The 14183-nt window shown below is 57.2% G+C and overlaps 1 protein-coding gene across 3 annotated transcripts; it reads left to right on the top strand.

Moving 5' to 3' along the window:
- The first annotated feature begins 335 nt into the window (after nt 1–335).
- Nucleotides 336–9565, top strand: FLYWCH2 (FLYWCH family member 2). Of its 3 annotated transcripts, XM_042972170.1 has the most exons (4): nt 336–895; nt 6243–6680; nt 8337–8470; nt 9118–9565. In XM_042972170.1, exons 2-3 carry the CDS (start codon nt 6350–6352, stop codon nt 8438–8440), a joined length of 435 nt encoding a protein of 144 aa, XP_042828104.1. In that variant the 5' UTR covers nt 336–895; nt 6243–6349; the 3' UTR covers nt 8441–8470; nt 9118–9565. The 3 variants fall into 3 exon arrangements, with proteins under 3 accessions (XP_042828104.1, XP_042828103.1, XP_007098752.1); XM_042972169.1 differs by having other exon boundaries at nt 8337–9565; XM_007098690.3 differs by lacking the exon at nt 336–895 and adding an exon at nt 4861–5524 and having other exon boundaries at nt 8337–9565.
- Nucleotides 9566–14183: the final 4618 nt, after the last annotated feature.

The raw sequence follows: 14183 nt of genomic DNA, 5'->3' as shown, positions 1-14183 counted from the left end.
CCCAAAGGTAAGGGGGAGACCAGTGGGCGAAGCAGTGACGGAGGGGCGAGGGAGGAGGGGCGAGGGAGGAGGGGCGGGAGAGGCAGGGAGGAGAGGCTGGTGGGCGAGGGAGGAGGAGTCGGTGAGCGAGGGAGGGGCGGGTGCGGGGGGGAGGGATTGAGGGGCGAGGGAGGAGGGGCCGGCGGGCGAGGTAAGGGCGGGTGCGGGAGGGGGCGACGGAGGGACGGAGGGGCGAGGGAGGAGGGGTCCGTGGGTCCGGGAGAGCGGCCCGTGCAGGAGGGAGGGGTCAAGGGGAGAGGGAGGAGGGGCCGGTGGGCGGGGGAGGAGGGGCCGGCGGTGAGGATGCTGCCTCGTCGAGGAAGCAGGGTTGAGCTGAGCCAGCGGTTTCAGTGAGCGTAGAGAACAGCCTCGGGTCGCTCAGGCAAGTGTCAGGCGCGAACGAGGCCTTTAAACGAAAGCTCTGGTTTCTTCCGCCGCTAGCGGGCTTCAGACCCCGGGGGATGTCCTGGGGTCTCAGCTAAACCCACACTCTGGTGCTGGGAGAGCCCCGCCCAGAGCTTGATTCTAGGCCTTAGGACCGCCGGCGCTCCGCCCCCGGGCGCTGTCGCCCAATCCCGGGCTGGCCCCGTCCCCTTCGCGAATCGTAGCCCCGCCCCTCCCCGCGCCGATTGGTCAGGCCTCCAGTTCGGCTCCGCGAGGCAAAGACCCGGAGCAGTGAAATTCGCCCAAGGATTGCCCCCGCCCGGCCCTGCTGCGCATGCTCGCTCCGTGACCCCAGCTTGAGGTGACGGTCCGAACCGAGGCGGGGGCCCCAAGCAGGAGGCTGCAGGACCTGCCGCGGCTCCTTCGTCGGAGAGGGAGGTCTCCGCTGCCGCCGCCGCCCGACCGGTGCCCGGTGAGGACGGGCCCCAGTGGGCTGGGGAGGGTCCCGGGTCCCACGCGTGGCCGGGCCCCTCCCGGGGGTCCCCAGGGCTGCTGCTGCTGGGAGCGGGGATCCCCTGGTTCTGCGTCCCGGTGCTCAGGCCGCCTCCTGTCCTTCACCCCAGACTCGCCTCTTTTTTCCTGGTCCTCCTTCCCCCCCAACCCACCCGACCCCGGAATGAGCCCTGACACCCCAAGTCAAGGATCCTCACGTTGGTCTGCTTTTCCTTGACCACACCCAGTACTGCCCACCCCCCGCCCCCGCAGCCATCCTCAGTCTTGTCCCACTCTATTGGAGTTGGAGTTGTGACATATTGAGGGGGGGTAGACACCCCGCGGGGCTCAGAGAGGGGGTAGTTGTAATAATGGGAGGGGAGGGGAGGAGGGGCTATTTGGGTGCAGCAGAGACAGGTCTGACGACAAATTACAGTGTGTATGTAAGGAGAAGTAAAAGTAAGATTCCGAGCCATGGCGATTAGGGGGAGGAGGCGTCATTGCCTGAAATTGCCACCATGGGGAAGCCCTTCCCTGTGTATCCACGGTAGCAGTCCTCGGTCTTTTTGGATCGCTGCTGCCTTGGAAATCTCCCTGTCAGGATGTGTACTTGCACACCCATGTGGGCCCTTCATGCTACCAGCACCTAATCGCAGTCCCCCATGAGCCCCAGGGTGCAAGCGGTCAGCATCACCCGGACTTTTGAAAACAGCTTAGCCTTGCCTACCTGCTCTTTAGAACCTCTGCTAAATTTGCCACTATTCCCAGAGCACAGGTGAAAGCAGCCCGGAGCGGGAAGGGATTTGTCCGAGGTTGATGGTATTTTTCTCCCACACGCGTGGAGGTAATTCTATTGAGCCCTGGTTGAACCCCCATCAGTTGCTGGGCAGTGTTCGAATGGTGCCTTTCAGAACCTCGGGAACAAGGGATTGGACCTTGTATTGGTTACCTATTGCTTTCGTAACAAATTACAACAGATCTAGTGGCTTTAAACAACACAGCTTTGTAACAGTCTTACTGTTCGGAGGTCAGAAGTCTGACATGGGTTCTGGGTCTCCTCCGTGCAGACCAATGTCATGACAGCGGGTTAGGATGAGCGAGTGACTGGAGGCCAATGACAATATCAAACCACCAGATTTCAGACTTAGACGGAGGGTGTAAAGTGAGTGAACTATTAAGTCCTTTGCTCTTTTTTAACTCATTTCTGCTTCACTTTTAAAAATGCTGTTGCTTCAGTGAACTTTCATGGAGTGAAATTTAACTTTCAAAAAATATATGTTAGGCTTAAAATAGCTGCCGCTCTAGTCTTCCCTCCACATCGAGAAAAGAAATTGCTAGAAGGTTAAGGATGACTCCAGAAAAGAGGCCGATCCAGCTGGCAGGACATGACCACCCCTGTTCACGGAGACACTGAACACCAGTTCAACCTATGAACTAGAAATTACAGACTTCTGAAGTGAAAGGCCCGTGGCACCTTTGTGGTCCATGTCTCTCCAAGTATGAAAGACAAATGGGGTACTGGTAAAAAGTGTAGATTCTCGGGCCCCCCTCCAGCCCCCTTGAGTGGGGGTTGGGATCCAGGACTGTGGGTTTGTCACAAGAACCCCAGGCGCTTCTTAGGTATAGTGAAGCTGGGGCACTGCTGGTTGTAGACTTAATTTCCCTTTTTCCTAACAGATAACATTTTTAGGAGATCGTTCATATACGATGCAGTTCACTCGCTCATAGTGTACAATTCAGTGGCTTTTAGTGTATTCAGAAAGTTGTTTAACCATGGCCACAGTCCATTTTAGAACATTTCCATCGCCCCAGAGACCATCCCCACCAGCAAACAACGCCTCCTCATTCTCTCACCGTCCTCCTTCCCACCCCTAGCCCACCACACATCTGTGTCCGTGGATGGATTTTTCTACTCTATAGATTTTCTAGTCGCGAGGTCATTTTATTTTATTTTATTTTTTAATTTAAATTCATTTAAAATTTTTTACTTAGGCTCCCCACATGGAGCCCAATGCAGGGCTTGAACTCATGACCTTGAGATCAAGACCTGAGCTGGGGGGCACCTGGGTGGCTCAGTCGGTTGAGCGACCGACTTTGACTCAGGTCATGATCTCACAGTTTGTGACGTTGAGCCCCGCACTGGGCTCTCTGCTGGCAGTGTGGAACCTGCTTCAGATTCTCTGTTTCCCTCTCTCGCTGCCCCTACCCTGCTCACAGCCTGTCTCTCTAAAAAATAAATAAACATTGGGGCGCCTGGGTGGCTCGGTCGGTTGAGCGTCCGACTTCGGCTCAGGTCATGATCTCGCGGTCCGTGGGTTCGTGCCCCGCATCCGGCTCTGTGCTGACAGCTCAGAGCCTGGAGCCTGTTTCAGTTTCTGTGTCTCCCTCTTTCTCTGACCCTCCCCTGTTCATGCTCTCTCTCTGTCTCAGAAATAAATAAATGTTAAAAATAAATAAATAAATAAATAAATAAATAAATAAATAAATAAAACAGAAGACCTGCGCTGAGATCAAGAGTCAGATGCTTGGGGCGCCCGGATGGCTCAGTCTGTTAAGCATCCCACTGTTTTTTTTTTTTTTTTTTTTTTACATTTTTTAAAATTCATTTTTGATAGAGACAGAGCACAAGTGGGGTAGGGGCAGGTAGCTGTCAGCACAGAGCCCGACACGGGGCTCGAACCCACGTACCGCGAGATCATGACCTGAGCCGAAGTCGGCCGCTTAACCGACTGAGCCACCCAGGCACCCCCGTAACACGTTTTGTAAATTGACAAATAATATCCATTGTATGCAGATGCCATGTTTTATTTCTCCATTCATCTGTTGATGGGTGTTTGTTTCCACTTCTTGATGCGTATGAATAACACTGCTGCCTCGGGCACGTACTTCCTTCTCGTGGAGTTGCCAGGTCACGTGGGAACTCTGTGCTTAACCTTTGGAGGAGGTGCCAGAATGCCCACCTGGCTCTGCTGGTGGCCTCCCCGCCAATGGTGGAAGGGGCTCCCGGTTTCTCCCCCTGCTCACCCACACGTGTCATGGCCTGCTTTGTGTGTGTGCCTTCTATTTTTTCCATCCTAGTGGTGGAAAGGAGTATCCCGTGGTGGATTCGTTCCGTGTTTCCCTCCTGACCAGTGACGCCGAGCCTCTCACAGGCTTACTCGCCATTTGCCTCTCTTCTTTGGAGAAAGGCTTATTCAGAGCCTGTGCCCATCTTTAAATTGGGTTATTTGCCTTTTTGCTACTGAGTTGTAAGAGTTCTTTGTAAATTCTGGATACAGTTCCTTCAGCAGAGATGTGATTTGCAACAATTCTTTCCCCCTCTCTGGGTGGTCGTCCAACTTCCTTGATGGCGTCCTGTAAGGCACGAAAGTTTTACATTTTGATGAAGTCCATTTTATCTGTTTGTTGTATTTTTTTTTAAGTTTATTTGTTTATTTTGAGAGAGAGAGAGAGAGCAAGGGAGGGACAGAGAGAGGGAGAGAGAGGATCCCATGCAGACAGCACAGAGCCTGACGCGGGGCTCAATCCCATGAACTGTGAGATCATGACCTGAGAAATCAAGAAATCAAGAAGTCAGATGCTCAACGTACTGAGCCACCCAGGTGCCCCTTCTATCCTTTTTTTTTTTTTTTTTAAGAGTATTTTAGGGTTAATTTTTGTATATGCTGTGAGGAAGGGGTCCACCCCTGTGGGGTTTCACCCGCACACCAGGGAGAGCCGGCGAACCACAGAGGTGGGCTGGCTCCAGAGGGACGCGCCCTGAAACCAATCAGTGTATGGGGACAGGAGCTCCTGTGGCGGGGCTTCCCCCGCGACCTTTCTCTGCCAGAGCTGCCCTCCCAGGGGAGGCGTTGGTGGTGTCCTTTCTGAAGCCGGTCCCCACGTTCCTCCAGGACTGCCGTGTCACCCTGTGGGACAGCACGGGCAGGGCAGGGGCAAGACTGCACTGGAGGAGCGGAGGCTGGCACGTCCCAGGGCTGAACCGGGGGCAGGAGGGAGAAGCAGACACTGATCCCAGGGGTGCCTGTGGTCAGGTGACCCGTTACCAGGCAGATTGCCCTGAGGGACCGGGATGGAACTTGTAGGGAGCAAGGCACCCCAACCCCTCTTTGGCATCACACCTCTGACTCCTCTCATGGATGGGGTCTTGGGACACTTTGGAATACTGGCCCTGGCGCCGTCGGGTCATATGTATTGGGAGGGGTCCCAGGAAACAGAACTGCAACCCTGGTGGGATAAACAGGGCGGGCCAGGGGCGTGGGCAGGGAGCTGTCTGTGATCCTTGCCATCGCCTGGGTCCTGAGATGGGGAGGTGAGATGTCTGCTAAGGATGCGGTCTTCTTTCTGTGCTAACACTGTAAACGGAGAAAGACCCCGCCATCTGCCCACGCGGTCGCCCCATCAGACAAGACGGCCACTGCACCTGAGCTGATGCCCCGGGGCCCTGTTTCCAGGCCAGCCCTGCCCTGCCGTCGGCCCCTGTGATACGTCTTTTCTGCTTCTCCAGCCGGAGTCTGGGGAGCCCTCAGTGACTGTGGATTCCGCAGACGCCTCTGCAGCCCTGTCCCCCCCACAACTGAGGCAGCACCACCACCGGCTCAGGCGCAAGGTCGCTGCCCTCCTGGGGCCCTGGCATCTCCTGAGTGCCGGGTGGTCCAGGGCCTCCCGCCCGGGATGGGGGACGGATTCCTGGGACACAGTGTCAGGATGAGGGCCACCGGGCATTCTGAGAGGGTCTGTGACCCGAGCCCATGTCCCAAGTGCTGGCCTCCGATGCTTGGTGCTCAGGAAGGCCGGGATGTTACCCTGACTGAGGCACACCAGGTACTGTGTGGGGACGGGCTCCGGATCCGCCTCGACCAGACTCCCGGCTCTGCACGTCATGGCCGTGTTGGCCGTCCTGGAATGCCTCAGTGTCCTCATCTGTAAATCGGGTCAATAAGAATGATCGACTTTCATAACACGGGGCCAAGTGAAATGGGGACACCCGTGAAACCACATCACAGCCTGCTCAGCACCCACGGGCCTCTGTTCGTACGAGCTCACGGTACTCTGTGCCTCAGGGGTCCCGACAGGCCCCGAGAGCCCTGCATTTGGCACATTTTTCAGATGGGAAAGTGGAGTTTGGGTAGGCGAGGTGACAGACCCAAGGCTGCCCAAGAGAGGAAGAGGCCCAGGTTCTCCAGCTCCGTGCGGGCCCCTCCCCAGCTCTTCAGCCCCGGGGGTCCCGAGGCAGCGCCGTCTGCCTCGACCTCCACCCCAGATCCATTTTCCTGAGCCCCCGGCCCAGGGGTGCCTCCACTGATGGATTTTGCCTCCTTCCTTAGGACGGAGCCCCTGGACTGCCAGGTTCCCTACCCGGGAGGAGGAGGAAGAGGAGAAATCCGTCTGCTGGGGCCTGAGCGTGGCCTGGGGGACCGACCATCGTCCCAGGATGCCCCTTCCCGAGCCCAGCGAGCAGGAGGGTGAGAGTGTGAAGGCTGGCCAGGAGCCGTCCCCGGAGTCCCCTGAGCCAGGGACCGATGTCGTCCCCGCGGCCCCCAGGAAGCCCAGGAAGTTCTCCAAACTGGTCCTGCTGACAGCCTCTAAGGACAGTGCCAAGGTGGCAGGGGCCAAGCGCAAAGGAGTCCACTGCATCATGTCCCTGGGGGTGCCGGGCCCCGCCACCCTCGCTAAAGCCCTCCTCAAGATCCATCCTGAGGCTCAGAGGGCCATTGAGGCGCCCCCCCAGGAGCCTGAGCAGAAACGCAGCAAGCTGGACACAGGTGAGGCCCTGGTCCCGAGCTCAGAGTGAGCAAGACCTCCCCGGGGCCGGAAGTCCCCTGACCACCTGGGAGCCTAGGGGACAGCTGGGCATGGCTGGCTCTGGAGAGCGTGCACGTTTCTGTGCATCTGTGTGTGTCCTGTCCATGTCTCTGTGTGAATCTTGCATGTATGTGGACGTCCATGCACGTTGTGCTTGTGTAAGGTTCTGCGTATGTGTGGATTTGCCTGGGAGGGTAAATTTGTGTGTCCCTCCGGGTATGTTTGTGTGCGTCCTTGTGTGTCTGTGTCGTGGGCCTATTTCTGTCCATATCTGCTCTTAGGTGTTTGTGTCTGGGGGGCTGGGGGCACACGTTTCTGTGCCAGAGTCTATTTGAGGCCCCGGGCAGAACCCCCACCGCCCACCCAGCTTAGTACAGGTGACCCTGGAACGTGGGTGCCTTCTCTGAGCGTGGAATCCTGAGAGACGCTCAAGGGAAGGGTTGCCCAGTGGCTGGGGAAGAGATGAGCCGGGGCCAACTGGAGGGTGGTCTGCTGTGTCCGGAGAAGACGGGGATGAGCCACAGTGGCTGGCCTCCACTTGCTGTCTATGAACAGGTGCCACCCCCTGCCCCGGAGCACACCCAGGTCTTTGGCCTGTCAGCCAGTCCTGGGAAGGGGAGGAGGCTCCTGGTTAGCTGGGCAGTGCAGGGAACCACACTCACTGATGGAAATTTAGGAATGAGTGGCCCGAATGCATAGGGGAGGGACCCCACTGCTTCCCCTGGAGCTGAGATGCCAGTGCACCTGTGACAGGGACATCCCCTGCAACAGGCCTGGAGTTTCAGGGGACCCAAGGGACACCTCAGCTCGCATCGCCTGCTGGACGGAAGCTGAACTCAGGAGTTAGGGGACCCCACCCCCCGGGGCTTGGAGGCCCCTCTGTGGCGTGTCCAGCTCACCCTTGCGTGTTTCCACCAGCCAGTCCTGCCCCAAGGGCCCCCCCATGTCTATCTGCTCTCCAGGGGGTGGAGAGTGCCATCCCCATGACCTGTGAAGAGGCAGGGCTTAGGGAGCTAAATCTTGAGGCCACAAGCTGGTCACTGCAGAGGATGAGCAGGGAGAATCTGGCTCAGAGCCTGTCACTGAGCTGGGTGGTCCCTTACACCCATATGAGACCCCTGCCCACTCCTCAGATCTGCCTGGGCTCTGGGACCATGTGGTCCCCAGCCCACACGGCCCCTTGGTGACAGTTAGAACAAAGCCACCCTTCCTCAGATGGAGGGCTGGATAGCAGAGCAAGGGCTATGTCTCAGGCTCCCCTAGGCAGGCACTCTTGGGCAGTGAACAACCCCCTCAACCTGCCACCCTGTGTTTTCTACACCTGGGCCACAGACTTCTCCAGCTCTTAGCCCATCCCAGGCTGGGCGGTGGGGACAGTAGGGGGTTCCTGGAGCTCAGCCCTGATTTGGCCCGAAGTTCCCTGGAAATGACTCTAAGGGCCTTTGTGGCCCTGGGCTGGTGGCCTTGGGGAGCATGTCTCTGGAATCAGCAATGATTTCTGTAAGTCAGCCAGTGGCACCTCCAGAACATCCCCTGGCTGGGCTGAGAGATTCAGGCTCTGGGTTGTCCCCTCCCTTATCCTGTGACACCAGCCTGACTCACTCTATGTCTTCTAGATGGAAAAGAAGCTGGAAGGTTGGCAGGGCAACCTGCCCCCAGCACGGAGGTGGTCGGGGAGGAGTCCACCGCAGACGCCATCGTGCCCGGCACGGTCCTGTAACCCTGACAAGCGTGGGTGCGCCCTTACTGGGTCAGTGAACTTGGCTGTGACCTCTGCCTGGGACCCAGTTGCCAACTGATTTTCATTCTCAAACACCATGTAATTTTTTTCAAATCAAGCATACATTACTTTTGTAAGCAGAAAGAAACCCAAAAAGAATAAAAGAAGCTATAAGCCAGGTCCCATTATGGACAGGTTTAAAAACCTTCCATGATTTCGGGTCCTTTGAGACCCAACTGGGACCCCACCAGCCCTCACCTGGTCTTTCCTCAGGGGCTGCCTGGCCTGGGCAGTCTCCCAGACCCCCTGGCCCCTCAGCCTGGGGAACCACCAATGACTAGGTGGGGTCTTTGAGCGTTCTCCTTCCTGCTGCTCTTGGCCTGAAAGGGAGCAGTGGGACCCCCTGCTCTGAGCCCCAGGGAAGCCCATCCAGCCCCTTCCTGACCATCCCTCCAGGACTTGTTCCCAGAAGGCCTCAGCCTGCTCCTGGACCATCAGGAGGCTAGCCTCTTCCAGGGAGCCACACAGACTGACAGCTTTCCTCCACCCCGCATGGGGGACCTGTGTTCATGGCTACCCACAGTTCTGCTGAGGAAGGGGTGGGCCTGCGGGATGGTGGGGGGGGACCCCGACAGAAGAGTATGACAGCCGCATTGTGTTCCTTCTTGGTGTTTCAGAGCTCAGATTCCCGGGGACCTCAGCCCCTCCCCCGGCACCTTGGGTGCCGCACCCCCTGGAGGAGGAAGTGAAGGAACGCACGGGAACCCCCCTGCAAGCAGAAGTCAGGGTTCCCCGGAGGCCCCCCCGACAGGAAAGGCTTCGGCCTCGCGTTGCTTCCCCACACGTGGTCATTTTTTTGAAAACTGCCATTGGGAAAAGGACACAGAGCATTTCTAAAGAGTTGAGTCTAGAGGCCTTATGTTTTTAAACCTCATTTTCCCAAACGTAACCTGGGTCTGCAGACCCCTCCGAGGAAAAGTGAGTTACTCCGCGAGTCCCCTTGCGCACCTCCATTTCGCTCCCCTCCTTTTACAGCTGGTTGTTTGTAACATTCATGTTCTGGAAGCGTCGTTTTTAAAGTTCCTTTGTCTTGGCTCTGTGTCTAAATAGATCTCCGTTCCTCACCACGGTTTTTCTTTTCTGAGGTTACGCGTCATCCCCTGGGTGTGTGAGGTCACAAGGACACCAGAGGCGTTGGGGTGGGGGGGGGGGGGGAGTAGCACCTGGGAAGCAGGGCGGGCAGGGGGCGTGAGGAGAGGGGGCAGGCAAGGTGTGGCTTAGTCTGCTCCGCCGCTGTACCCACCGGGACGACAGAGAGGACGGACCCGGCCCTGCACCGGGCAGGGTTGCCGGTAGGCGTCCACTCCCTGGGCGCTGGTGTGTCCCCATCAGCCCTCCTGCCACTGCCTTGGACGTCGCGGGCGGGGCCAGGTGCTAAGGGGTCCCCCGTGAGTGGGGCCTGTTGGACTCCTGAGTGCGCCTCCCCCTTGTGGCCCGTCGTGCTGGGTGCCGGTCATCTGTGGGCAGGGTAGTTGGTCCCACGGGTGGGAAGCCACCACCCAGCCCAGCCGGGAGCCCACACACCCGGTCCAGCCCTGTCAAGGTCGTCTTCGAGTATTTACTTTGAAACCTTTCAAATTCGCACAGGAGCAGCATGGGCAACACCAGCTTCACCCTCTCCCTGTCCTGTTCCCGCCCCCTGACCTTCTCCCCTTGCTTCTCCCTCCTGCCACTTTCTTGACCTTTCACTTCTTGAGGACCTTAATGTCCGACCCTGGGATCCAGCAGTGAACGGGTCACACTCTGGGCCTCCCTGAGTTTGACGGGAAACTCAGAACTCCCTGACAATGAGTCCGTGAAAACTGGGGCTGAGGCCGGACCAGGAGTAGGCCCGGTGCCCCTCGGATGTGACGGGGGGCGGGGGGGGGGGGGGATATGACAGGGGCGCGAGCCCACACTGCTCAGGGAGGGAAGCCTGAGGAAGCCCCATGGAGGGAGCCAGCGGGCCAGGACGGAGCAGGGCAAGAAGGCCAGCCAGGTGGGAATGGTGGGCAGTGGCTCAGGATCTGGGGACCCGAAGGCCACAGGGAGGATTCCAGGCTCCTCATCGGGAGCCGGGGGCAGGGGAAGGATTTATGCAGAGGAGGGACACGGCCAGCAGGCCAGCATCGTCGTACAAAGCCCACAGGCACCATGAGGGGAACGGGCTGGAAGTGTCCAAACTGTGCACTGTCCCAGCGCTCTCCACCACCGCCTGGGGGAGAGGAGACACAGGGGAAATGGGGAGTGCCGGCAGGAGGCTGAGACTGGCTCAGTGACAGGCTGTCCCACCTGGGAAGGACAGCGCCACCTACCAGGAGGGGAATCCTTGCGTTGCTGTGAAAAGAGTCGTTCCCTCGAGTGTTAGACCGGGAAATCCTCAGGGGTCACACACCGATACCAACTCTCCGTCTCTGCGCTCCGGACGGGTGGGCATTAATTATAATGAGGATCGAGACTGAAGAATATGACTATACACTTCCTTAAAAAAATAAGTGGGGGGGGGGGCGCCAAGCGGGGAAAAAAAAAGATAATTCATGGTGATTAAATACATACTGATTATGAGGAAATATTACAAATATCTTCAGTAATTCCACCATCGAGAGATATGTCTAATATTTTTTGTATTCAGAAAATTGGGATGATGCAGTTCACATTTTTTCTTGATATATTGCAAACTCTCCCACACCGGCTTACCGGCTGCAGCACGCCACCGCAAGCGACGGGACGTCCTTTATCCCACCGGGCCGGTGCCGCCCAGTCGCGTCCAGCCTGTCGGCAATCCTTAAGTAGCCCCGGGTTTTCCCGGGACGAAGCTCTAAAAGGGAGATTGCTGCTCCCGGGGAGGACCGGCAGCTATCGTCCTCCCCACGGCCTGTTTGGGCCCCCGCTCAGAGGCGTCCGGGCCGACCGACACCGGGGCTGTCACCGAGAAAATGGTAATAGTAATAGCGACAGCAGCAGCGGCACCGTCCGCTTCTCTCCTGTGAGCGCAGCCTCTGCGCGCTCGGGCGGGCGGAGGGCAGGTTCCAGCCCGCCCACACCCGAGGCTGAGGCGGCCGGCGGCCGGGAGGGGGCGCGCGCGGCTCGGCGGCTCGGGGCCCGGCGCCTCCCCCGCGTGGGGGGGACACAGCACCCGCTCTCACCCGCCTTCTGCAGGGGTGGGCGCCGGCGATCCCGCGGGGAGGGTTCCCCTGGGGGCACCTGCAGCGCCCCCATCCCGTTGCATTTCCCCATGACAAGCACCGCCCGGAACCGCCCACGCAACTCCTTGTTCGTACCCCCCGCTTCTCGGCAGGTCCCCCAGACACCCGAGCGCGGGTCTCTGTGGATTCGGGTCCCGGAGACGTCCGGGGTGGAGAACAGGGAGGGGAGCGCGCGGAGAGGGGCAGGGAGGCGGACGACGGGCGGGTCCCACGCGACCTGCACCTGCACCTGCACCTGCCGGGAGCCGGGAGTGGGGGGAGGGGACCACTTCCAGCAGCAGCTTTAGAGCAACGGGAGGGAGGCGCAGGGGAGCGGGTGTCAGCGCCGCGTGGGGTTTTCTAGAGAGGAGCAGCGTCTTCCCTCTGCAAAGGCTGAGGCCGCGCGGCCGGAAGACGGGGGCTGCGGCCCGGCGAAGGAGAGCGGGCGGACGGAGGGGTCCCCGCGGGGCTGGGGAGGGTCGCGGTGAGCCGAGGGCCCGGGGCGCCGTGCGGGAGTGGAGGCGGGGGCGTCCCCGCGCTGGGCCAGGTGAGGGGCCTGGAGCCGTTCCGGGCGTCACTCGCCAAGTGTCTCGGAAAGCAGCGCCCGGCCGTGATCCGGGACCCGACCGCACAGGGTGCTCGGAGAAGGACAAGCGTCCAGGGGCCGTGGGCTGGGTCGGGCGGCTGGACCGAAAGGTAAGGGGGGCACCAGTGGGCGAAGCAGGGACGGAGGGGCGAGGGAGGAGGGGCGGGCGAGGCGGGGAGGAGGGGCTGGTGGGCGAGGAGGAGTCGGTGAGCGAGGGAGGGGCGGGTGCGGGGCGGAGGGATTGAGGGGCGAGGGAGGCCAGAATGAATGCCAAAGGGTGAATGAATTTTTCCGTTTGTCATTTTATGTTGCCATAATTTCACACCGACAGGAAAGCTGCAAGAGTGCAAAAGCATTCCTATATGCTCTTCACCCAGATTTCCCAAAAGTTAGGAATGAAACCAGCCACAGCGGCAGTGTTTATAATAGCGAAATTTAGAAATTCAGTGTCCACCAAGAAAAAAACTAAATTGTGTAGCTAATCATATGTAAAATAAGCCTACGATATAGGCGGTGGTTACACTACAGAGTTAAGTGGAAAGGCAGCGACATGAAAATAATTGCTATGGAGTGTTTTCTCACGGATGCAAAATTTAAAACATTCATTTTCAAAAGATTGGAAGGAGAGATAACAACTGAAAACTCAAGGGACCCAGAACCGCCAAACTCATCCTGAAAAAAGAACAAAGCTGGAGAACTCAGTCTCTGGTTTCAAGACTTACTAGAAAAGAGCAATAATCAAGACAATATGGTACTCGTGTAAGCAGAGCCATAAACCAGTGAAGTAAAATTGAGAGTCCAGAAATAAACCCTCAAATTTATGGTCAACTAATTTTCACCAAGGGTGCCAAAATAATTAAGTGGGGGGAACAATAGTCTTTTTTTCCACAAATGGTACCCGGGCAGGGGAAGGGGGGGGGGTGCTGGGTGGCTCAGTCTGTTGGGCATCCGATTCTTGGTTTCAGCTCAGGTCATGATTTCTGGGGCACGGGTTCGAGCCCTGCATTGCGGGCTCTGCGCTGACAGTGTGGAGCCTGCTTGGGATTCTCTCCCTCTCCCTCTGCCCCACTCCCACTTTCTCTCTCTCTCAAATTAAAAGAAAAAAAGAGCCTTTAATGCTTCAAAGCACATCATCTCTCAACTGTGGGCAGTCAAGTGAGGACAACCTACAAAACAGGACAAAGTTTTTGCAAATCATATATGTGAATGGCACCTGTATACCTAGACTATATAAAGAATTCTTAGGCTCAATAATAAAATGACAACCCAACTTTAAGTTGGCAAAGATCTGATAGACATTTCTCCAAAGAAGCTATGCAAATGACAAGCATGTGAGAAAAGGCTCCACATCGTCCATCATCAGGAACATGCAAATCAAAACCATGAGATACATTTCATTTCTACTTGCATGGCTCTGCTCAGAAAGACAGATCGATAACAAGCATTGCCGAGGATGGACAGAAATTGAAATCCTCGTCCACTGCTGGTGGGAATGTGAAACGGGGCAGCCACTGTGGAAAACGGTCTGGCAGTTCCTCAAATGGTTAAACAAAGAGTTACCACATGACCCAGCCATTCCATTCCTAGGTGGACACCCCAAAGAACTGAAGGCGTATGTCCACACAGAAACTTGTACATAAATGCTCATGGCGGCGGTAGGCATAGGAGCCCAGAAGTGGAAACTACCCAAATGGCCATCAACGGATTAATGGATAAAAACAAAAACAACCCCCCAACACAGATGAATGGATATACAAATTGTAATCTGCGTACGCGGTACAATATTATTTGCCCATGAAAAAAAGCAAAACACTTCCACAAGCTGCAAGGAGGAGGAACTTTGAAAACACTATACTAACTGAAAGAAGCCAGACCAAAAAACACCACATATCGGATGATTCCATTTATATGAATGTCCAAAATAGGCAAACTA

This window comes from Panthera tigris, chromosome E3 (genome assembly GCF_018350195.1).
Source record: "Panthera tigris isolate Pti1 chromosome E3, P.tigris_Pti1_mat1.1, whole genome shotgun sequence".
NCBI classification, from domain to species: Eukaryota; Metazoa; Chordata; class Mammalia; order Carnivora; family Felidae; genus Panthera; species Panthera tigris.
Note: the sequence above shows the minus strand (reverse complement) of the source record. Positions and strands in the feature narration are given on the sequence as shown.

Excerpts from the sequence above, each read along its gene's own strand:
- FLYWCH2 (XM_042972170.1), top strand. The coding sequence starts at position 6,350 with ATGCCCCTTCCCGAGCCCAGCGAGCAGGAGGGTGAGAGTGTGAAGGCT. Across the intron at positions 6,681-8,336 it reads ACGCAGCAAGCTGGACACAG|ATGGAAAAGAAGCTGGAAGG; the intron begins GTGAGGCCCTGG and ends TATGTCTTCTAG.